This window comes from Bos javanicus, chromosome 23, assembly GCF_032452875.1.
Source record: "Bos javanicus breed banteng chromosome 23, ARS-OSU_banteng_1.0, whole genome shotgun sequence".
In the NCBI taxonomy this organism is placed as follows: Eukaryota; Metazoa; Chordata; class Mammalia; order Artiodactyla; family Bovidae; genus Bos; species Bos javanicus.
Window position 1 is genome coordinate 32,115,652 of NC_083890.1, and position 25,230 is coordinate 32,140,881.

Below are 25,230 nucleotides of genomic sequence, written 5' to 3' on the forward strand. Positions count from 1 at the left end.
ACACACACACACACACACACACACACACACACAGAAATGGAAGAACCCATTGTTTAACGCCTGTATTTTAAAGTTTTTATTACCAGCATCATCATCTTCGACTGAAACCAGTTTTTAGCTAATTCTTCCAATACCATCTATCTTTTCTGCAGAGAGGTGTGTTCCCTGAATTTGCCTTTTTGCCTAACATTCCCCAGGCTCCTTAACCTTCCGCTGCTGCTGCTGCTGCTGCTAAGTCGCTTCAGTCGTGTCCGACTCTGTGCGATCCCATAGATAGCAGCCCACCACGCTCCCCCGTCCCTGGGATTCTCCAGGCAAGAACACTGGAGTGGGTTGCCATTTCCTTCTCCAATGCATGAAAGTGAAAAGTGAAAGTGAAGTTGCTCAGTCGTGTCCGACTCTTAGCGACCTCATGGACGGCACCACCAGGCTCCTCCGTCCATGGGATTCTCTAGGCAATAGTACTGGAGTGGGGTGTCATTGCCTTCTCCGCAGTTAGTCAGTTCAGTCGTTCAGTCGTGTCTGACTCTTTGTGACCCGGTGAATCGCAGCACGCCAGGCCTCCCTGTCCATCACCAACCCCCGGAGTTCACTCAGACTCATGTCCATCGAGTCAGTGATGCCATCCAGCCATCTCATCCTCTGTCGTCCCCTTCTCCTCCTGCCCCCCAATCCCTCCCAGCATCAGAGTCTTTTCCAATGAGTCAGCTCTTCGCATGAGGTGACTGGAGTTTCAGCTTCAGCATCATTCCCTCCAAAGAAATCCCAGGGCTGATCTTCAGAATGGACTGGTTGGATCTCCCTGCAGTCCAAGGGACTCTCACGAGTCTTCTCCAACACCACAGTTCAAAAGCATCAATTCTTCGGCGCTCAGCCTTCTTCACAGTCCAACTCTCACATTCATACATGACCACAGGAAAAACCATAGCCTTGACTAGACGAGCCTTTGTTGGCAAAGTAATGTCTCTGCTTTTGAATATGCTATCTAGGTTGGTCATCACTTTCCTTCCAAAGAGTAAGCGTCTTTTAATTTCATGGCTGCAGTCATCATCAGCAGTGATTTTGGAGCCCCTCAAAATAAAGTCTGACACTGTTTCCACTCTTTCCCCGTCTATTTCCCGCAGACAACCCCTAAAGTTTTAAATTTGTGACCTAGGTTCGTAGCGCCTCCTAGTGCCTTATTAAGGCAAACACAACCACCTTCAGGCGGGAAGCCTCTTCACCACCCACTTTCCTAGATACAATGTGAACAGGTTGATTGTGATTTATTTAATCAGCAATTATTTATTTAGCATCTATCATGTTAGGAACATTCTACCAGGAACTTGAGATGTCCAAATATAAGATTATAACAAATAGTATCAAATCAAAGAGGAAAAGAGACACTGTAGAGTTCGGGCTTCCAAAGAAACAACAGCCTTAGATTCCCTCTTTCCCTCAGACAATGATTTGCAGATACTGAAATTATCAGACACTATAACATAACAATTTCCTGAAAGTTTAAAGAAATCAAAATCTGATAATGCAATCAAGGAACAAGGGACAATAAAAATTAACCTAATTTTTAAAATTAAAAAAACATAGGAATTCTAGAAATCAAAAGAGCTATATTCCATAAAGATAGAATTAAAATCTACTGATAAGATGAAACATTCGGGACCTCATATGCCCATGATTAAGGTAAGAGCTGACAGAATTAGCAGGAGAATTTCAAATTTAGAGCTGTTTGTCAACTTTTCATTATATTAAGCTTATAAATTCTCATAGCTAGCAAACAAAAAAAAATGTGTATGCTTATAGAAAATTTGGACAACACAGTCAACAAACTTGATCTATCTTTGTGTGATTCCCGTATTTCACACATAGAGAATGTCCAACTTTTAAAGAACACATTTAATAATCTCAAAAATTCAACACTGGCTTCAGAAAATGTCACAATGGATACAAAAGAATCAGTTTCATATATATGACACTCTTTTATCATAATCTAATTAAAGAGCAATAGAAAAGATTTTTTTTAGGATAATAAAAATAAAACAAACTTGATGTATGATTGGAAACTAAAAGCACACTTCTAAATACAATGAATTAGAATATTATCCCAGAAACTATGCAATATTATGAGATAAATATAAATGGAAATAATACACATGAAAATCGTTGGATGTATCTAAAGGTGTACTAAAAGGGACATACATAATATTAAAAGCATACTTTAAGGAACAAAATTCACTAAAGATATACAAAATAGGTGTTCAACAACAACAATGAAAAGCTAGAAAAAGAACAAGAAAGTAAATCAAAATTATGTCGAAAGAATTGGTCTTAGAATTCTTAGTGTGTTGTACTGTTGTGAATGATGCTCTGTTTCAATTCCAGATAGGCCATTGTTAATGTATAGAAAGGCCATGTATTTTTATGTGGTGTACATATTTACCAACCCTACTGAGTTCTTATTTGATTTCCTTGTGTGTTTATAGGTTCTCATGGATTTTCAAGTTGACATATTATTTTAAGTATGTCAACCTTAAAATTAAAAAAATTTATTTTAAATAGAGATAATTCATAAACAACAACCTTGTTCTTTGAAAAGTCTTATGCTGCTGCTGCTGCTGCTAAGTCTCTTCTTCAGTCATGTCCGACTCTGTGGGACCCCATAAGACGGCAGCCTACCAGGCTCCCCTGTCCCTGGGGTTCTCCAAGCAAGAACACTGAATGGGTTGCCATTTCCGAAAAGTCTTATAACAATAAACATCTATAAAAATTAATGAGGAAAAAAATATTGTGTATGTGAAAAAATTATACAAATAGAAAAAAGGACAGTTGCTACCAAAAGAGAGATATTAAGCTTAACAGAAAACAATTTTCAAGAAAAACTTAAGTAATGGGCTGAATAAACAAGTTATGATTATGGAAATAGGATAGGCAGTTAAAAAACAAATTTCTTGTACTCTTCAGTCTAAATGATACCACACTTGGCTGGGTTTTACAGGCTAGTGAAATTTAAGTAATTGATAATCCCTATTTTGCAAATGTTTCAATAGAAAAATAGCTATCTTGTTTTTTTTTTTTTTTTTTTGGCAAATTGTTTACCCTTACCTAAATTGGACAGGAAGAACACAGAATGAAAGAGAGAAAGAGATGAGAAAAAGTTATAGTCTCATTTTACTTATGAAATTCCTTTTCTTTTTTTTTTAAAGCTCTATTTAGAATGCAAGCAAATGGAAACCAAGAGATAACATTATTTAAAAAACAATAGTATATTATGTTTGGTTTATTATAAGAATGGAAAAAATTTTAACATTCGAAATCTGCCACTGTAAGAAATTAAGAGAAAAGCTGTTATCATTTGCATAGATACTAGGAAAGTATTTATTAGAATATCACACACCTTCATTATCAACATTTTTAACAAACTAGAAGGATAAGGAGTAGCGACTCACTTTATAAGAAGTAGGTACAGTGAGCACAACATTTAATAGTGTAATTTTAGAAGGATTCCAAAACTATAAAAAGACAAAAGCTTTTTGGTACTACTCTTATGCAACGTAACACTGAGGGCCTGGCTAATATCATAAGTACGAGAGACAAGAAGGATAAGTATTCAACAAGAAAAGACGTTATCTTTATTGTTTGAAAATAATATGTCATTGTGAAAATTAACAAGAATCTATAAACAATTAGATCTTTCTGAGCATAAGAGGGTTACTGAATATATGAGTACCACATAAAAATTCATGGCTTTTCTGGATTTGAAATAGAAAATTCAGACATTATTTACAACAGTAGAATACATTCTAATGATTCTAAATCCAAGAAAAAATATTCCAGATCTGTATATATAAAACTATGAAATCCTGAAATAAAAAAGAAGATTCACTCAAACTAAGAGACAGCTATACATTAGACTTCCTTCCTCAGTGATCAATGCAAAGAAATAGAGGAAAACAATAGAATGGGAAAGACTAGAGATCTCTTCAAGAAAATTAGAGATACCAAGGGATCATTTCATGTAAAGATGGGCACAATAAAGGACAAAAATGGTATAGACCTAACAGAAGCAGAAGATATTCAGAAGAGGTGGCAAGAATACACAGAACTGTGCAAAAAAAGATCTTCATGACCCAGATAACCACGATGGTGTGATTATTCACCTAGAGCCAGACATCCTGGAATGCGAAGTCAAGTGGGCCTTAGAAAGCATCACTATGATCAAAGCTAGTGAAGGTGATGGAACTCCAGTTGAGCTATTTCAAATCCTAAAAGATGATGCTATGAAAGTGCTGCACTCAATATGCCAGCAAATTTGGAAAATTCAGCAGTGGCCACAGGAATGGAAAAGGTCAGTAATTCTAATCCCAAAGAAAGGCAATGCCAAACTATGTTCAAACAACAGAATTGCACTCATCTCACACACTAGTAAAATAATGCTCAAAATTCTCCAAGCCAGGCTTCAATAATATGTGAACCATGAACTTCCAGATGTTCAAGCTGGATTTAGAAAAGAAAGAGAAACCAGAGATCAAATTGCTAACATCCTCTGGATCATCAAAAAACCAAGAGAGTTCCAGAAAAACATCTACTTCTGCTTTATTAACTATGCCAAAGCCTTTGACTGTGTGGATCATATCAAACTGTAGAAAATTCTTAAAGAGATGGGAATGCCAGACCATCTTACCTGCTTCCTGAGAAATCTGTATGCAAGTCAAGAAGCAACAATTACAACTGGACATAAAACACATCAGGTGGCTGAATTATTGGAGTTTCAGCTTCAGTATCAGTCCTTCCAATGAATATTCAGGACTGATCTCCTTTAGGATGGACTGGCTGGATCTCCTTGCAGTCCAAGGGACTCTCAAGTGTCTTCTCCAACACCACAGTTCAAAAGATCAATTCTTAGGCCCTCAGCTTTCTTTATAGTCCAACTCTCACATCCATACACAACTCCTGGAAAAACCAAAGCTTTGACTAGACAGATGGACCTTTGTTGGCAAAGTAATGTCTCCGCTTTTTAATATGCTGTCTAGGTTGGTCATAGCTTTTCTTCCAAGGAGCAAGTGTCTTTTAATTTCATGACTGCAGTCACCATCTGCAGTGATTTTGGAGCCCGCCCAAATAAAGTCTGTCACTGTTTCCACTATTTCCCCATCTATATGCCATGAAGTGATGGGACCAGATGCCATGATCTTAGTTTTCTGAATGTTGAGCTTTAAGCCAATTTTTTCACTCTCCTCTTTCACTTTCATCAAGAGGCTCTTTAGTTCTTCTTAGCTTTGTGCCATAAGTGTGGTGTCATCTGCATTTCTGAGGTTATTGATATTTCTGCTGGCAATCAATACATATGGCTAAAATAGCGATAATAATAGTTCACAGGTGTGTTAGGAAGATTAAAGGTGTTAACATCTGGAAAGCACTAGGAAATGTGTACACCAAAAAAAAAAAAAAAAAGCAATAAAAAAAAAAGTAAATAGAAGTAATTGGAGATGGTTGTGTGTTACCTGCACCCAAGGTTGCACTGTTTTGCGGGCCCCACTGTCTTTTACCTTCCTGGGCCCTCTCCTCCATAAAACCAACAAAAACAGTAACATTATTAAAATTACATAAAGTATTAGAACATTTAGTAGAACGGTTTCATCGTTCTAGTTATATGGTATATTAGAACATTTTCGTCGACCTAAAACTTCATTTTTAATTCTGATTTTAGATGAAATTAAAATACATTCGTGAGCGTCCAAAAATACTGTGGGCTGTACGCTCCGTGTCTACTCTAGCTTAATGGATGTAGGCCCTTCATGCATCTGAAGATGAAACTTAAAACACATATTCAAGTAGGAAATAATAATAATCCACACATACATACACATACACCCACTTAATCCTCAAAGTGTCCTACAAATATGAGAGCGAATAAACGGGTGGTGCAAGGAAAGTGTCTTGGGGACTAGTTATGACGGAAAGTGCCTTTTCAGAACAGGTTTTGAGAGGAGGAAAAAAAAAATTAACAGAGGGTGATGTCTTGTTTCTCGGTCTTCAAACAACTCCGTTCTCCGCTTCAATAAGTGAAAGTGAAGTCGCTCAGTCCTGTTTGACTCTCTGCGACCCCATGGATGGTAGCCTACCCGGCTCCGCGGTCCATGGTATTTTCCAGGCAAGAATATTGGAGTGGGCTGCCATTTCCTTCTCCAGGAATTCTTCCCAACCCAGGGGTCGAACCCGGGTCTCCTGCATTGCAGACAGACGCATTACCGTCTGAGCCACTAGAAAGCCCATCAATAAGTGAATGCCCCCTTAAACGGTTAGGGTCTCTCATTTCCACTGGCAGATCCAAGAGAGGCTGGGGGTAGGCTGCACTTGCGCAGCAGTAGGGGTTGGTCATGAGAAACCAGAGTGGTGGCCGGAAGCCTACAACTTACTGGCGACTTCGTAGGGGAGCCGAAGGTGATGTACACGTAACGTGGGGCTCCAGGAAAAACAGCGGAGCATCAAGTGGGTTGGGAAGACCCAGTGAGGGAGACTGTGCGGCGGGCCGTGGCTATGGGAGGCGGGACAGACAGAGGTGGGGCATGGAAGGCCCATGCTATTTTGTATGGCCACACCAGAAGGAGGTGCTAATTTTTAGGACTTGACACTCAGTTGAAACTCAAGGCAATTTTCCAGTTTTGTGTGACTGGTAGTATCATCCCAGGTGGCGCAGTGGTAAAGAATTCACCTGCAATGCAGGTAGACCCGGGTTAGATCCCTGGGTTGGGATCCCAGGAGAAACGGGATGGCTGCCGTTGGGTTGCAAAGAGTCCGACACAACTGAAGGGGGGTTTCACTTTTTTTTTTTTTCTCCCAAGTGTGATCCCCGGATGCATTAGCATCACTTTGATAATTTAGAAATGCAAATTATTGGCCCCTACTCCAGATCTAGTCAATCTAGTGAAACTGAGGTGGGGCCTAGCAATCTGCTTTTCAAAGCCCTTCAAGTAGCGCACACTTAACTCAGAGTGCTTCAAAGTAATGTCTTCCCGTTAATTGAGGTGTTGAAGGTGACTTACCATTTGTCAGCTTAGATAAACTAAGTTGTTTACCTTCGAGATTGTTGCCAAAGCCAAAACAGTTCTTACGCCTTACCCACTCAAAACTTAATGGTAGAAAAATGAAAAAATTGTTTGTATAGAAAAGGGTTATCTAAGGAGAAGGATTTGAATTAACAAAAGGTGAATTCCAGTTATCCACAGATTTTATTAAATGTGGAATCTCACAGATGTTTTGCCATTCTCTCCTTTAGACTTCCCCCACCTAAGTGAGTAGATGGTAAATAATAAATTTCCAGTAATTAGGCCTATGATAGAAATAAATTCTATCTTCATGATTTAAATAAAATGACAAAGCTAAAACACCTTGTTTAGGCTCTTGCACCTAGGTAATGATCTCCTTCTCCTTTGTAGGTAAATCAATGTGCAATAAATCAGGATGGGTAGGATTTTAATGGGATATACACAATAATCAATTACTTCAGGCAGATCAGACATCATACTTCATAACTTCTATGGCCAGATTTTCATTTTCTGTTAACTGTTTGCATTCATTTCTTCTCTGTACTCTTATCTCACCCCTGATTGAAGAAACAAAAATGGTTTATATGTTAGGTGCCATTTTACCGTCAGCATTAATATTTGCTATACAAAAAAGAGGGTTCTGTTTACATATACTTCTATAATGTGCTATGAGGAATCTCTACTCCAATGTTACCTACACTTTATTAGCATTAATAGATAATAGTCATTATTAGCATTAATAGATAATGACTCAAAACATAGGGCTTCCCGGGTGGCTCTGCAGTAAAGAATCTGCCTGTCAGTGCAGGAGAAGCAGGAGATACGTGTTCGATCCCTGGGTTGGGAAGATCCTCTGGAGCAGGAAATGGCAACCCACTCTATTATTCTTGCTGGAAGTGTTTGGAGAGCAGTTGGTATAAGTCAAGGGGAAGACTGCTGAAGTTGCTCATCTGAATAAAGTACAAAAAATAGTCTTCCATGAGACAATTTCTGGATTCATAGTTGATTTAAACATGCAAAAGTATATGACAGAACAGACATAAGAAGCAAATAGTTGTAGAACTCGAGTTATAGTCAGTGATAGATGAAGTGAAGTGAAAGTTGCTCAGTTGTGTCCAACTCTTTGAGACCCCATTCTCTAGGCCAGAATACTGCAGTTGGTAGCCTTTGGCTTCTTCCCAACTTAGGGATCGAACCCAGGTCTCCCGAATTGTGGGTGGATTCTTTACCAACTGAGCCACAAAGGAAGCCCAAGTTTTTAGGAGTGGGTAGCCTATCCCTTCTCCAGGGGATCTTCCTGACCCAGGAATTGAACTGGGGTCTCCTGCATGGCAGGTGGTCTTTACCAACTGAGTTATCAATTCAAAATTGTAAAAATATAGTTTTTCTTGTGACTGTGTGCAGAATTAGCCTTATTTGAAGAGATATGGCCTTTTCCCTTTGCTAAAACGTGATCTGTTGGCTTTTGGAATGTATTGCTTCTTATGTCTGTGCTGGATAAAAGATAAGAATATCTTTGTGTACCATGAGGCCTTGAGCTACACTGGGTAGTCTAATAGAATCATTTTTGTTGGGTTCTTTGGGTCATGCTGTATCTATACTAGATCCAGAGGGAGTGGGTAAAGATCCAGTCTGGACACCAAGGCTTGATTGAGTTTCCCTAGTTAGCAATACATATTGTGTTTCACACATCATTGCAGGAAGGTATTGTTAACAGTTGGTGACTCCGCTGGAGGAGTACTACTGGAAGCTCTCAGTTTGGAACACCCTTAGACTCTGATCCATGTGTCTCTTCCTTTGCTGATTTTGCTTTGTGTCCTTTTGCTATAATGAACCCTAATCTTGTGTATAATAACTTTCAGTGAGTTCTGTGAGTCCTTCTAATAAATTACATCGTCTGAGGGTAGTTTTGGTGAGAACTCTGAACCCTGCAGTTGGTGTCAGATGGACCATCCCTTAGCTTTGCCACTATATTACCATGGTATTAATATTACTTATCACTAAAAAATTGGGATAGTTTTTTTTTTTAACCTTAATTTAATGAGTTTGGTAGTTCTCATGTGAATCTAAGTCTATTCGCCTGCAAATTTCCAAAGAGTGATAAACACTTGTTCAGGCTTTGGTGAAAGATAAAGGGATATGAAAGCAGTTAACTGTAAGCATTCTTGACAGTCTTACAAAACTGAGAACTCCTTTAAGTCAAGGACAACCTTATTTGTCTTTGTATCTCCGGTACCCATGTCAGTGACTAGCCTGCTGCTGCTGCTGCTGCTGCTGCTAAGTCGCTTCAGTCGTGTCCGACTCTGTGCAACCCCATAGACGGCAGCCCACCAGGCTCCCCGTCCCTGGGATTCTCCAGGCAAGAACACTAGAGTGGGTTGCCATTTCCTTCTCCAATGCATGAAAGTGAAAAGTGAAAGCGAAGTCGCTCAGTCATGTCTGACTCCTAGCGACCCCATGGACTGCGGCCTACCAGGCTCCTCCATCCATGGGATTTTCTAGGCAAGAGTACTGAAGTGGGGTGCCATCGCCTTCTCTAGTGACTAGCCTAGAGACATTCAATGACTATCTCTTAAATAAATTGATGTATAAATAAATAACTTGTACAATTTACCAGGGTATTTTGACATACATCAAAATCTCCTTATAAACCTTCATAACTTAATTCTTCTTTAGTTTCTTCTTTTACCAAGCTTCTGGTAACCCTTAATTTGTTACCTTACATTTTTTTAAACATTGTATTTTCTTTCAATCAGTCATCAGTCTTCACTCCTATATTTTAAATAAATTTTTAACTTCTTAAAGTTCTTATCAATTTTAAATTTCATTAATTTTTTTCTTAAGTGTTATTTCTTCTCTTTTCAAATGCCAAAGTATTTCCTGGGATTATAATTTTGTATTATATTTATTTTCTTTAATTTCTTTTGTTTCAAAAAGATCAAACCTATCATGCATTCCAAAACAATCATGCATCAGAGATTTGCTTTACTGGTAGTAGTTGGGGATTTCTCAGCTGAATTAATTCAATTCATTCAATATTTTTTTAAGGTATCGACTACTATCTGAGATAATGTTTTATTTAACATAAAAGGCTACTATTTTGTTCTTTAAAACCTCAGAAAAAGGAACTATCAGAACATCATGTGGGAGTTTTATTGACTTTGTAGAAAGTGGTCTATTATAGTCTATGTTGCTGGAATTCCTAAAAATCTACCAAGTGGAAAGGTATTAAGTTTGGGTGATTTTAGAGCTTATTTTTATGTAATCTTTAAAGCACAGATACTTTTTACATTCAAGATTTATAGCATAAAAAGAATCATGTGGTGGTTTTAAAATACACAAATTCTTTTAATATCCTTACCTCAAAAGATGGATCCTAATTCCCCTTCTGAATAAATGCCAGATTTAAGTGACTTGCTTCTAATGAATAGAAAGTAGCAGAAGTGTCAGTGTGTCAGAATTAGGTCACAGAGGCATTCCTGCCATTCTCTCTGTCTCTGATTTCTTTTTCTATGGGATAATAGCTACTGTGCTTTGAAGCAGTCTCTTCCATCCTCTGGAGTAACTGAGTTCTAGCCAGCAGACATTTGTCTGGGGAATCCTCCAGCTACAGTCAAGCTTTCAGTTGACTGCAGTGTTTGCTTACTTCTTGACTTCACACTCCCCAGAGACCCTGAGTCATAACTACCCAACTAAGTCATTTAAGTGAAGGACAGGAAAGCCTGGCATGTTGCAGTCCATGGGGTTGCAAAAAGTCGGACACAACTGAGTGACTGAACAACAACAAAGTCATTTCTGGAGTCCTGATCTCAGAAATTGAATGAGATAATAAATATTCATTGACTTAGGCTGCTCAGTTTGGAGATAATTTATTATACAGCAGTAAGTAATAAAAGAGAACTCCCACAATGAAGTTTATGAAGCTACCATAACTTTAAGGACGAAATCTGATGAAGGCAAACCCAAAAGAGAAAAATCATAGAATGATTTTATGTATGAATAGTAGAGGATTTTAAATATCCATGTAAAATATTAAAATTTGTCCAGGCATCATTTAAGATAAAGATACAGCATGACCAATAAGGGACTTCCCTGGTGGTCCAGTGGTTAAGAGTCTGCTTGCCACTGTGGGAAAGGCGGGCTGCATCCTTGGTCCAGGAAGATCCCACATGCCGAGATGCAACTAAGCCCATGTGCCGCAACTACTGAAGCCCGTGAGCCTAGACCCTATACTCTGCAACAACAGAAGCCACTGAGATGAGAAGCCAACCTGCCACAATGAAGAATGGTCTCCGCTTGCGGCAACTAGAGAAAGCCTTTGAGCAGCAAGAAAACCCAGCACAGCCAAAAGAAAAAAAAGAAAAGAAATGACCAAATAAGATTTGGCCTAGAACTAGAAATATGGATTAACATTAGAATATCTATGTGTACTTTGTTGCAACAGGCTTAAGGAGAAAAAGCACATTATTTCATCAGATGCCAAAAATCCATAAATCACTCCTAATAACTCATAATAGAATTAAAAGGAAATTATATCAATACAATAAAGACTACTCACACACATATGTAATATTAGAAATCACAAACTACCAAAGCTAGTTCCATGAAAAGGAGGAAGAAATGGTGACATCAGCTAGCATGTCTAATATGGGATAGTTTGTGATTTTAGCTAACAGTAATTTTATAAAAGACAAATTGTTATTGGAAAGGATATCAAACATTTTTTCTGTGCTAATGATAGTATTATATGAAAGTCAAGATAATCCATCAGATATTAACATTAACAGAAGTTAGTAACTAGCAAGACACAAAATGCTTGTGAATAATCAATCACTCCCTTCCACCCCACCATTAGAATTTCAAACAGTGCTTTTTGATCTGATGCCATATGTCCACCCAGAAAATCAGCATTAAATTTGTAAGAATGTATAGAGTTTAGTTCTGTGTCACACAGTAACCCTTTTTTGTTATATCATTTCACTACATTTTATGAGTAATCCATCAATTCTAAACAATTATGGGCCCTGATCATTTAAATCTCACATCTGCATCATTTTCTGTTTGTCCTGCCACTATAGTTAGATGCATGCCAGACAATTTTATTACCAATTCCAGATCTCTTAAGCTCATTTTTACATCCCTCTTTCTGCATTTTGGATAATTCCTTGAGATCTGGTTTGCTATTCATGAAAAGTCTTTAACTGGGTCCAATTTACTATTAAGCTCATCCAGTAAGCTTTTAATTTTATTCTCTCTGTATAGAAAACAAATAGAAGTTCTAGAAATATTTATTTGCTTCAAAACTATGTGATCATTTTTTGTATGCTCTTAATCCTTCACATATTTCAGGTTTCGTTTGGAAATATATTAGTCACTTGAAGTCTGTATCTGTTAATGTGTGCTTTGGTTTCCATTGTCTGTTCTTGGTCATGGTGTCTTTTGCTAATTTTGGTTGTGAAGCTGCTCTTTCATTTTCTTGGCTATATATTTGTGGGATTTATTAAGGCCTAAAATGAAGCTTACCGTTTCAGAGAGGATTTGTATTTGCTTTTACCGGGTGCCCAAGGGGCACCAAAACAGTTTGGGATATTTCTAAATTAAATTATCAGCCTAGGTGTTTTGAATCCCTATTTTATTCTGTTCACGCTGAAACAAAAAAGTGTGAAGCCTGGCTTGTATTCCAAATTCTCAGCAGTGGAGTTTACTTGCTCAGCACCAAGTTTCAGGACAGATTCTTTGCCCTCCATTATCTACTGTGAATGAATGTGTGTATTTATTTCTAGTTCTTTTTGGTCTGGTGTCTCAGCTTCACTGGGAAAGTTCTTATCATGCCTCCCCACCATGGCTAGGCTTCACATAACACCCTAAAAAACAAAGCTCAGGTTTGGGTAAAAATCAGCAGAGGTGCTTGGGGTTTCACATGGGCCAAGCCCCTCGGACTGAGTGTTCCTTACTTTTATACTGGCTCTTCATTGCTTCATCCTCAGCCCAGGCTCATCTACCTGGCAATTTTCTTGGTTACCTCTACTGATTCCTTTCCTCCTGACCACTCCCTCCTAGTCCCGCCCCCCCTCCCTCCCCGCCCCCCCTCCCACCCGCCTCCGCGTCCCAGCCTCTTCCGATTTATCTTCTTGGCAAAATGTTATTTCCCAGAAGGGAAAGCGCTTATTTCTATCCTACCTAGTACACATTCTACCAGGAAGGGTTTTCCTTTCCTTTCTACTTCCTCTCCGCCCTTGATGCTTGGGGACATCCGGGAAAGCAGAAGGAGTGCTCAAAAGGGGGCCTGAGCCAAGTAGACAGACTCCTTTACCGATGGGGAGAATGATAACCGGACATCTGAGACCCAGAATACTTTAAAGCTGAATGCTGCCCCCAGAGGACTACAAATTAAATAGGACTTTCTGGGAAAGAAATTATAGCAGCTGACAGGATTTGAAGGCTTCCTTTTTCTTTTCCTCGGTGCCTTCAGGATAGAGCCTAGGCTCCTCCTCACCACAGAAACTGCACCAATTACAAAGCAAGGAAACCAGAAAAAACCTTTGTAACATTTTTGCGAAAATTCATTGTCTTCAGCATTGTCCCCCTCCCCGAAATACATGTATATGTGGTTTAAAAAATGAAAAAAAAAAAAAAAGGAAAATAAAAATGGGTGGAAAAGCTCTGAGTAGAATGAAGTTGATTAGAGCATGCTCTTTTACATTCTGGGTAAGGGTTCATCGCCAAATTCCGGATCACCGTCAGGATCAACTTGAAGACCTACGTACGGAAAAGAAAGCTGTACCTTAAACGGCATTTTCAGGGCAAATTGATAAATGGTTTCGTAGTATCATGGTTCTATGTAACTACTTGCTTGTAGTGGGCATGCAATGAATGGAACGTATTGTCTAGCTTGCCCATAGTAATTCTTACGCAGATGCAATACAACCTTAAAGAATGCTAGTGAAAATTTAAATTTGGTAGAAATCGGAATATAGCCTTTGTAATGAAAGGATTACAACTCATTTGCTGAAAACATGCGTGGCTCTTAAAAGAGCCTTTGGGGTTAGGTGTAAGGACGCTTACTTGGCAAGTTTACTTGGAGCTGGTGTACTTGGTGACAGCCTTGGTGCCCTCGGACACGGCGTGTTTGGCCAACTCCCCGGGCAACAGCAGGCGCACGGCCGTCTGGATCTCCCTGGATGTGATGGTCGAGCGCTTGTTGTAATGCGCCAGACGCGACGCCTCCCCCGCGATGCGCTCGAAGATGTCGTTGACAAATGAATTCATGATGCCCATGGCCTTGGACGAGATGCCGGTGTCCGGGTGGACCTGCTTCAGCACCTTGTACACGTACACGGAGTAGCTCTCCTTGCGGCTGCGCTTGCGCTTCTTGCCATCTTTCTTCTGCGCCTTGGTCACCGCCTTCTTCGAGCCTTTCTTTGGGGCTGGAGCTGACTTAGTGGGTTCAGGCATCTTACCGATAAAAACTGCAACAGTTACACTGACAGCTGAGAAAATAGTTGCTTCCAGTGAGGCCACATTTATTTATAGACGCGGTATTCAAATGAGGTTCGTAAGACTTCGCTCAGGATTGGATTAATTTTATTGTGGCGTCATAAACACGAATGTAAATTATTCTAACAGGTCTACCTTTTCATTGGCTGCTTTGTTACTTTGCTTTGACCCAATCACAGGGACTACTCTAGGCTACCCATAGCTAGTATAAATACCCTGTTCAGGAAACTGCATTGTGTAATTCACAGCTACCAGATCCAAGTAGTTGAGAACATGCCAGTTTTGGGTTTGTAACTAAAGGCAACTTCTCTGTTCCCTTGTGTAACGCTGAGAATGGGCTCGGGCCCCGTACATAGTGGCTGGTGAGCAAGCTCGATAAGAGCATTATCCTGCGCCTCGGGGCAGGTAACCAATGGACAGCTAACTATAATTGTAGCCGACACTCCAGCTTGTGGGCTGGGTCACCCTGTTATAAAGTTCACCATTCCTTATCTTCGTCTCCTACCATTAGCCCTGATTATTAGAAAATCCATGGTGGTTAAGATACTGATGTCCCAATATATCCTCGTGGAAGAAAATGCAAGTAACCCATTCAATGACTAACCCATCTAAATTTCACATTTGGGGTTTACAAAACCCTACAGAACGTAGCGTCTATCTGCAGAATTACTTCTCTCAAACTTATACTGGACTTGATCGTGCCATTTGAGGCAGTTGGGAGTTTACGTCAAACCAGCCCACTGTTCTGTGAGCCTTGCACAGGGTAAACCAAGTTAGGCGCAAGCTTATTTACCCGTTTAACTCCACGGTTCGCTGGTACTACCCTCATGTTTTACGGAAACTGTTAAGACCCACCTCCCACCCCAGCCGGGCCCGCCCTCCACTTGCTGCCTCTTCCGCCCGACCACGCCCCCCTAAGTGTGCAACAGCTCTTTTCCCGAGATCTTTGGGTGGCTCTGAAAAGAGCCTTTGGGTTGTGTCGAGCTTCGAAGCCGGAGGCCAAAGGAACTTCCTATTTCTTCTTGGCCGCCGCCTTCTTTGGCTTGGCTGCCTTGGGTTTGGCGGTCTTTGGTTTAGCCGCCTTGGGTTTCACCGCTTTGGCCTTCGCTGGACTCTTGGGCGCCTTCTTCGGCTTGGCTGCTTTCGCTTTTTTCGGACTCTTTGCTTTTTTGGCTCCTGCAGCCGCAGCAGGCTTCTTCGCCTTCTTTGGGGTCTTCTTGGCGCTCTTCTTGGGGGTTGCCGCCCCAGTAGCCTTCTTCGGCTTCTTAGCTGCTCCTGCGGGCTTCTTGGGCTTGGCCGCACCCGCCTTCTTGGCTTTGGGCTTGGCTTCCCCAGTGGCCGCCTTCTTGTTGAGCTTGAAAGAGCCGGAAGCCCCAGTGCCCTTCGTCTGCACTAGGGTGCCCTTGCTCACCAAGCTCTTGAGACCCAGCTTGATGCGGCTGTTATTCTTCTCCACATCATAGCCGGCAGCCGCAAGTGCCTTCTTGAGCGCGGCTAAAGACACGCCGCTGCGCTCCTTGGAGGCGGCGACAGCCTTGGTGATGAGCTCGGACACCGGGGGACCAGACGCCTTGCGCTTCGCAGCACCTGCGGCCTTACGGGCCTTCTTTTTCACAGGCGTCTTCTCGGCGGGGGCCGGTGCAGCGGGCGCGGCGGGCGCAGTCTCGGACATGTTGAAGGCGGGCGTAGGTAGAGCAATTCGAGCCGGAAGCAGAGGTACTGGCCGGGACTCGGGCCGCGCCGCTGCGCCCGCCCGTTTATATAGGGCGGAGCTGCGCCGTGATTGGTGCGCTGTCCAGCCCGCCTCGCTGGCAGCCGCAGAGTGTCCTCTCGGATCCCGAGTTGTGTTTGTTACACCTCAAAAAATGCCAAAAATATCAAAATTCTCTGCATCGAATTGCCCGATTTTTCTCAGAAAGTGATCCCCGAAGCCTCAGGCTTTACGCAGGTCTCAAATTATGAGGAAAGCACAAAACCTTATGCCAAAAACCTGCAATATTTCCCGCCGTGCTCGTCAAATTTCGACTCAGAGAAACAAAACTTTCTATTTTCTTAGTAAATTATACACTGATCTTTAACTGTGGAGTTTTCTGACCTCTCAAATATGATTCTCCAAGTGCTTAGGTTCTTATGTGTCCAAAAACCATGTCACTGGCATTAAGATTTTTATTATAAATCTGCGCTTAAGTGAGGGAAGTAACACAGGCTCCTCGGAGAGTCCTGCCTATTGAGCCGAGGGCATTTGAGTTCATCAAACTGGTTTAGTTTAATGCTAAACAAATTATTGCACAAGTGACGTTAAATTTTGGACCCCTGGGACATCAACCTATGCAGCCATGGTTTTATTTGTGTCTGCCGCGTCTGGATTTTTAAATAATTCCTTAGGATAATTCTCTTCCTTTCTGCTCCCAAGGGTTGGGGGCGGGGCTGTTGCTTCTCTTCCTCCGGACAACTGCTCCAGGACTTTAGATACCTTGAATTCAGGATATTTGTGAAGGAAAGGGAATCCAAAACATAGTCAGGGTACACAGATGGAAAAGGATTAATTTTCAAATAACACACAGATGTTGTCCATAAAGTCACTGGAAGTGGCAGTGCACTTGGACGATATGTCTGCAGTCCTGCTGGATTCTTTTGGCATGTGCTTCAGAATCAAATAGTAATATACTCTTAGGATTGAAATTCAGGCATTGATCATAAGGGGAACTAAATGGAAAGTATAGATTGTAACATATCTGTTCCCATTACTAGAGAAACTCAGACCTGTTATCACTGTGTAGCTGATGAGTGACTAGTCCACACAGCAAAAATGGCTTCAGTCATGAAGATTAAGGCCTTTCTGCTTCCCAGCACTCCATGAAAAAGAAAAGAAGTTACATGTAGGATTGAATGGTCTTGGAGGAGGGCATGCAACCCATTCTAGTATCCTTGCCTGAAGAATCCCATGGACAAATAAGCCTGGCAGGCTACAGTCCATAGGGTTGCAGAGAGTTGGACATGACTGAAGCGACTTACCATGCAAGCAGAATTGAATGACAAGTTCAGATTTCCAGCTCAGACACAGAGCTTTGAGGAATCATCCAAGTTAAGTCTTTGTCCCCTGGAGACATTCTTGCAAGGTCTTCAAAAAAGTGGTTTTGTTTAGGTAGTACACATTGGCAATCGCTAAAGCAGTACATGTTGGCAATGAAAAACTCAACTAAAGGAATTATTCCTGGAAACTGGTCTGTATGGAATTGTCTTCAAAATCTGCGGGTCATGTACTTGAAAGACGTGAAATTTTGTCCAGTGTTATAAGGTGATATGATACAATTCTGTGGGTGTGGCTGGTTGCAACATAGCATTAGACATCAAATTAATTTTTAGTTCCATTGCCCCCAATTTCCTCCACACACAACAGATTCTACCACTGTAATAAGAGGATACAGATAATTGATACATTAATGAAATATCTCAAAACAGTCTAGTTTAATTTTTTAATGCTGAATCTGATATAAAAGTCATATAAATTATCAATATTTTGAATGACTTACCATATAAAAATTTTCAATGTAATTTGTGCATGCTAGTGAAAAATAAATTTATGATTTCTTATATATTGAAATAAAATGGAATGAATAAGATTCTAAAATAGATCAATTGATGGTTACTACAGAAACTGATTCTATGGACATTTTAACTCAGAACAGTGGGGTTATACTCATTTTCAATGACAAACAAAACCACTCCCCTAAATAGTTGAAATCAGCAAAACAGACTAAAATTAAAATTCTCTCCAATGCTTCACTTTATTATATGTATCCCTAACTATATCAGACTTTGAGGCACTTAAATCCTTCATATTCTGTGATCTTTTAAGTCACCTGTGCTCATGTCCTGTGGTGCAGTTTGTTTTCTAAAAAACATAAAACTATTTGACAGAATTAAGGAAGACATCAAGGATCTGCCACTATCACATCAAACGTTTATTTGAAATAAAAGTAACACCAAAATGTTCCATTTTCCAATTGATCTATCAGTTAAATCAGAATTACATAGGGTGTTGGTATGACTGTGTGTGTGTGTGTGTTGTAAATGTGTTTTAAATATAGATTCCAGAGTCTTGGCCCAGATAATCCTGAATTCTCCTGAGAAGACTCCTGTTAAGAAGTGCATCCAGGATTCCAGCTTACAGCTATCTGACTTCAAAGCATTTGCTCTCAACACACGTGTTTTTCAGGCCACAGGTCTGAATAATCATTAAAGGTTGTGAAATCAAGTTATCAAGTTTGTAGCACAAGGTCAAAATGTTTCCCTTTTAATGAACTAGAATAGAATACAAAATATCAGAGCCCAGGGCATGCAGTTTCAGTTGTCTACACAGCTTTTTTTTTTTTTTTTTTCCTGCACTTCAAGGCATGCAGGTTTTTATCTTCCTGACCAAGTATCAAACCATCACCCCTGCAGGGGAAGAACACAGTCAGCCACTGGACTGCCAAGGAAGTGCCGTCTACACAGCTTTTTGACTGTGTTCTGGGTGCCCCCATGTAAAATGTATTTCCTACAGTACAAGTTACATGGTTGGATTTGGAGAAGTCTTCCTGAAGCAATTTCTTGAAACTTTATAGCCATTAAATATTCTCGTGTATTAATCTCTGACGAACTAAAAAAAGTAACTTCCTATTATTGGCTTTTTAAAGTCTCTAAGAAACCCCGAGTCATAGAAAATGGGAGCACTCTACACATTTCCATTTTGAACAAGACAGTGTGCTAAGAGGAACTTTGTGATTTGTAGAAAAGCTGAAAGGAAAGGGAGGCTTATACTTGGTTCATTTACTCCAAAATTCTGGGCTCTAATCAAACACTTGATTCTGGACTTTCCTACATCAGTAGGTTACCATGATTGTATTATTGAAGACAGGGTTTGGGGAAGAGGTGCTTTTTTTGGATAAACAAATTTTCCCTTTTCCAGCTTCCTCATAGGAGTGTTGTTGTATGAGCACAACCAAGATAATGCTGTGAAGACCACCTGTAAATCACTGTCTGATGAAGAAGACTCCCCTTTGTGGACTCTTAAGAGTCACACTATCTTGGCTTTTGGTACAGAGCTTTTCTGGAAAACTTTTCTTAAAATGGGCTATATATTATTTTATAAATTGTTATTCTTTTTATTTAATTCAACAAATAAAAAAGGGGGAGAGGGCATACCCAAGTTTGCAGCATTGTTTGGAACTGTAAAATATTGGAATGAACGTTAATATTCACATAAAAAAGTGAATAAATTAGGACACATATGCACAGTTGGGTAATATGCACCTACAAAAATGAATAAGGACAATCTCCATGAGCTACTAAGGGATGAATTCCAGGACAGATGATTAACTGAAAAGTCAAATGCAAGAGTATCCATAGTATGATTCCCTCTGTAAGGGAATGATGAAGACATAAGAAAATACATTTTTTGTTCATTTGTGCAAAAGATATACAGGAAGGATAAACCAAAAATGAAAGAGAATTGTTATCTCTGGGAGTGGGGATTAGAAGGGAACGGGGAAAAGGGAGGAATGGGAGCAGAGTCATAGTGATGAAGAGGCAGTGACAGTTTTCTGAGTATGTCTTTTTGTACAACTCTGACTCTTACAACTATAGTAATATTTCATATACCAGCAAAACAATCACATTATTAAAAGTAATAGGAATGGGGGAACTCAGAATGGAATACAAGCACTAACAAATGAACCAAAATGTATTAAATTAATAACACTAAACGGATTTGGAAGGATTAAAATTAACTTAACTATAGAAAACAGAATCTTGATTGGATAATACAAGGATAAGACAAAAGTAGGTAGACATAAAGGTTGTAATGCAATAGTTTTAGCGCAGAGATCAGATCAGATCAGATCAGTCACTCAGTCATGTCTGACTCGTCTAGTCAAGGCTATGGTTTTTCCTGTGGTCATGTATGGATGTGAGAGTTGGACTGTGAAGAAGGCTGAGCGCAGAAGAATTGATGCTTTTGAACTGTGGTGTTGGAGAAGACTCTTGAGAGTCCCTTGGACTGCAAGGAGATCCAACCAGTCCATTCTGAAGGAGATCAGCCCTGGGATTTCTTTGGAAGGAATGATGCTAAAGCTGAAACTCCAGTACTTTGGCCACCTGATGCGAAGAGTTGACTCATTGGAAAAGACTGATGCTGGGAGGGATTGGGGGCAAGAGGAGAAGGGGACGACAGAGGATGAGATGGCTGGATGGCATCACTGACTAGATGGACGTGAGTCTGAGTGAACTCTGGGAGTTGGTGATGGACAGGGAGGCCTGGCATGCTGCGATTCATGGGGTTGCAAAGAGTTGCAAAGAGTGCAGAGATAGGGATTAATGATTCTGAAACTACTATGTGTCTACTAGAATTGAATAAAGAAGTAAATACTATGTACAAAGTGAGACCCAGTGTTCTCACTAGTGGAAAAAGACACATTTAGATAAAATGACATTTGTCCTAGATTAAGATCAGGAGTATTAATATAAAGTTATATTTTAAAATACATCTACAGTTTTATAGATACAGAAACCTAGAAGAAAGTGTATGTGCATGGGTTAACATACACATATACTTCCTTGCTCTGTCAGTGGAGAGGACCTAAAAGCAGTTACAGCCTAGTAGGAATTAGCACACTTGGCACTCAATCTTTGGTTTTTAAGCATCATTCTTCAATTAAAGAACCCAGGGGCCCCTTGAAAAGGGATTGGCTCCAAGACTGGAGTATGAAAAGTATAGGGTGGACTAGGAATATTTTGTGGTGCCAGAAAATAGGAAGTTGCTTAAAATAAAATGAAAATTTGTTGAAAAACGTGGCAAGCCAGTCTAAAGCTGGTATGATTTGAACAATAAAATACAAATGGATAATATTGGATTTTAACTCACAGATTAAAATATATATCCATAGATAACATACATACATAAGGAAAACAGACAACTTTTCCTTGTTTCAGTTAAGTTAAAATCAAGAGGTGGAAGCTAAAGTTGAATTAAATTTGAAGGAGAAATCAGGATTTGTAGTCTCAAAGTATCTTCCCCAATATGTCTCTCTAGTGCAAGAGAAAGGAAATACATTTATAGTTGAGAAACCTGTATGCCACCTTAATTGAGTAAGGTAAATCTCACAAGTAGTAGACACATCAACATCATGAACTCCTTGCATTGAGAAGGATACTTCATCGTTTTTGTGATATTTCCTGGCAAAATGCAGGATGAGAAAAGTAGACAAATTCGAACCAAGGAATGTTTTAAGAGATAATTAATCAGGGCTTCCTTGGTGGTCAAGAGGCTGAATTTACCTGCCAGTGCAGGGGATATGGGTTCAATCCCTGATCCTGGAAAAACCCACAGGCCACTGGGCAACTAAGCTTGTGCACCACAACTACTGAGCCAAGCACCTAGAGCCCATGCTCTACAAGAGAAGCCACCAACAATGAGAAGCCCACCTGCAACAATGAACACCCAATTCAGACACTAAACAAAACAAAACAAAAACTAGAAAAACAAAATAATGATCATCAATACTCCAAAAATGTGAAGTGCATAAAAGGAAAGGACAGACTAAGGAATTATAGACAGGAAGAGACTAAGGACAAACATTAAGTAAATTCAATGTGAGATCCTGAATAAGACCCTAGAACAGAACAAGAACTTGGTGGAAAAATCTGTGAAATTGAATATAGTCTAAAGTTTAGTTAGCAATATTGCACCAATGTCCATTTCCTATTCTCCAAAACTGTACAATGGTTATGTAAGACATTAACATCAGGGGAAGCCAGTTGAGGGATATAAGGAAACTTAAAAAAAAAAAACTATTCTTGCAACTTTCTTGTAAATCTAAAATTAGTTCAAAATAAAAAGTTTCCTAAGAAAAGATTTCTGTATCTCACCATGTTATAACTCTTTTCATAGAAGGGAGAAATACACCTGAATGTGGCACAGATTTGCCAAGGGGTGGAAACATAGATGGCTTTTATTCTTGTGTCCAAACTTTTAACAGTTTTTCAAAGTTTCTATCTGACTTTACTGTTAGCAAACAACATGCTTATTTAAAAAAAAAAATAATGGATGCTGAGTTTCCAGACATCTAGGTGTTATCTCTCCTCTTTCTGCTCTTTATCTGGACTTTCACTGAAATTATATACTTGTTTTTTTATTTATAGATTTTTCACTTATATATGTATTCATAAACAATATGGTTTAGCTTGTCCTGATTTTGAAATGTACATATGCAAAGTCATATCTGGAGTATTTTGCTTTTATACCTGAGTAAGATCGTCCCTCTGTGTTATACTGATGCAGAGAGTTCTAGTTTGCTGATATGCACTGCCTTTGAATATTCCATTTTTACCTGTGCACCAATGTATTTATTTATCTAGTCTACCACTCATGGACATTCTTGTGGTTATACAATATAGCAGGTTTAATTTCTCAAAAATGGTCACAACAATTTCTCCTGACCCACATTCACTCCTCTATCAAATTTAATTCTGGTCCCCTTGAATCTGAATGACCTTGTGGCAGCTTACTCCAATAGAGTGTGGAGGAAGGGAAGCTGTGGGACTTTCATGGCCAGGTCTTAAAAAGCAGCGCATTGTCTGCCTTATTTGCTGGAACCCTCAGGCTTTGATCTCTGAACTATCCATCTCTGAATTTCAGTGATTCTGAGGGCCCCATGTAGTGAGAAAGCCAATCTATCTGTGGAGATGACATTTGGATACGCTGGTTAGTCTCTGTAATCTTTGAACCATCCTAGTTTAAGGAGTAGTGTTCTTCTGAATCTCCAGCTGTTTCCAGCTTCCCGTGGTCAAGTCTTCTCAGCTGAAGTCCCAAATATCATGGCATAGAGAGAAGCCAACTTCACTCTGCTCAATATGAAATCTTGATTTGAAGAATCTATGGGTATAATAAAATGGTTGTTATTTGAGGTCACTAAGTTTTCAGTGCTTTGTAACCTAAACAATAATGGTTTCAGTTTACTTTCAAAAGTTATTAGCTGGCCAGTTACTTATTTTTTTAAGAACTCTTTTTGACTATAACCTACATTAAAAAACACATTTTTCATTATATAGTCACACTTAGTGTACTCATGCTTGCCCTAACTGAGCTTTTGAGGAAGTAATAGATATTCCTTTTAAATGAAATTTGCTCTGCTGTTTATTCTTCTCATCTATTCCCTCTCCTCTTTTCTTTATTTAAGTTCAGTAAAGATGATCACAACGAAAGAAGTTGATTTCATAAATAATAGGTCTCAGTCAGCAGATTGAAGGTGTAGTTTAAAAGGTGGTCTTAATCTCTATCTTGTAGAATATGTATACATTTCAATTCTTATATATATATTGCATTATACACAAACCCACACATATTTTACACTTTAAACTCAGAGTTAAATTGTTCTACACTGGCCTAAGGCTGAGTAAATCAATAAAAACCAAAACAAAAAATATGGAGTCAATCTAATAAATGCTTCTAAACTTAATTTGGATGTTAAAGCATATGGAAACTCCAGGAACCCATCATTGTTTTAAAATGAAAGCCTGAGACAGGTTAGTGACTCACCCCTGGACTGCCAGAAAGGGAATTCTATGGTACCTGGAGGGAAAATGTCCCTGCAGAAGTTCCAAGTGTAGAGTAGTTTGGATTTGGGGATGGGATGGAGGATTTGTATCCTTTCTTGGTCCAGAGGAGCTTAAGAATATCAAACATAAGTGTTTACATATATACTCTTGAATCAAAACACAGATATCTTAATCCTGGCAAGCTCTTCCTGTCTAGAAACAGGACCCTGTGAGAAAGAATGACTTCATTGATAGTAACTACCTTTCCATTAACCTTAATATTGGACTCAAAGTCACTTTCCTAATTAATCCCTTCACTATCTATTTATTCAAAGATGCTGCTGATGTTTTCAAAAGAGATGGTTCAATGAACAAGAACAGATTGCATTTAGGCCGGTGTATGTTTTCTCTGTTCTTTACTTTTCTGTCTTTATCTGTACCTCTTCCTATTATTTCCTCACCATCCTTTTACATTCCCTCCCCATTCTCCCTAACTTCATGCACTTGCTGGCTTGTAAATGTAAGGTTTATCCATTTACAGAGGATTGTTAATTCATAACTAGCTGCAGTTTGGCATGACAATTAGACACATTCTTGTATAGTTCTCTATTGCTACACGATATGCTATCCCAGAATTTAATAGTTTAAAATAATAACAAGCATGTATTATCTCACACAGTTTCCATGGGTCAGAAATTTGGGGGTGACTTAACCGGTTGGTTTTGATGTGAGATCTATGATTAGACTGGAGTCATATTTATTTTGGAAGATCACCTGAAAACTTGATTGAAAATAGGAAAGCCAGTTCTCACATGGCTTACATGGCTAGCAAGTCAGTATTGTCTGTTGGCAAAAGGCCTCAGTTCCTGGGCACATGTACCTGTTTACTGAGCTGCTTGAGGGCTCAGTCCATCACAGCTGGCTTCCACAAGAATGAGTGATCCAAGAGAGGGCAAAATTGAAGTCATACTATCTTTTATGACAAAACTTCAGAAATCACAATATTCTCTTACTTCCATAGGTCAGTCCTATTTAGTTTAGTTGTATGCACAAGTGGCTGCATATCAGATGAGAATTTCCAGGGCCATGTTGGACTCTCTGGCTATCACTGTCC

General features: G+C 39.5%; 2 protein-coding genes across 3 annotated transcripts; both read right to left on the minus strand.

The window, feature by feature from the left end:
• Positions 1-7,453: 7,453 nt before the first annotated feature.
• On the minus strand, positions 7,454-14,858 carry LOC133237011 (histone H2B type 1-M). Of its 2 annotated transcripts, none has more exons than XM_061399351.1 (2): positions 14,109-14,858; positions 7,454-7,600 (listed from the first exon to the last, which is right to left on the minus strand). In XM_061399351.1, exon 1 carries the CDS (start codon positions 14,496-14,498, stop codon positions 14,118-14,120), a length of 381 nt encoding a protein of 126 aa, XP_061255335.1. In that variant the 5' UTR covers positions 14,499-14,858; the 3' UTR covers positions 7,454-7,600; positions 14,109-14,117. The 2 variants fall into 2 exon arrangements, with proteins under 2 accessions (XP_061255335.1, XP_061255334.1); XM_061399350.1 differs by lacking the exon at positions 7,454-7,600 and adding an exon at positions 10,897-13,802 and having other exon boundaries at positions 14,109-14,857.
• A 220-nt stretch (positions 14,859-15,078) lies between these two features.
• On the minus strand, positions 15,079-16,285 carry H1-4 (H1.4 linker histone, cluster member). The gene has a single exon (XM_061399318.1). It carries the CDS (start codon positions 16,210-16,212, stop codon positions 15,553-15,555), a length of 660 nt encoding a protein of 219 aa, XP_061255302.1. The 5' UTR covers positions 16,213-16,285; the 3' UTR covers positions 15,079-15,552.
• Positions 16,286-25,230: the final 8,945 nt, after the last annotated feature.

Coding starts and splice junctions, on each gene's coding strand:
- LOC133237011 (XM_061399351.1), bottom strand. CDS start 14,498: ATGCCTGAACCCACTAAGTCAGCTCCAGCCCCAAAGAAAGGCTCGAAG.
- H1-4 (XM_061399318.1), bottom strand. CDS start 16,212: ATGTCCGAGACTGCGCCCGCCGCGCCCGCTGCACCGGCCCCCGCCGAG.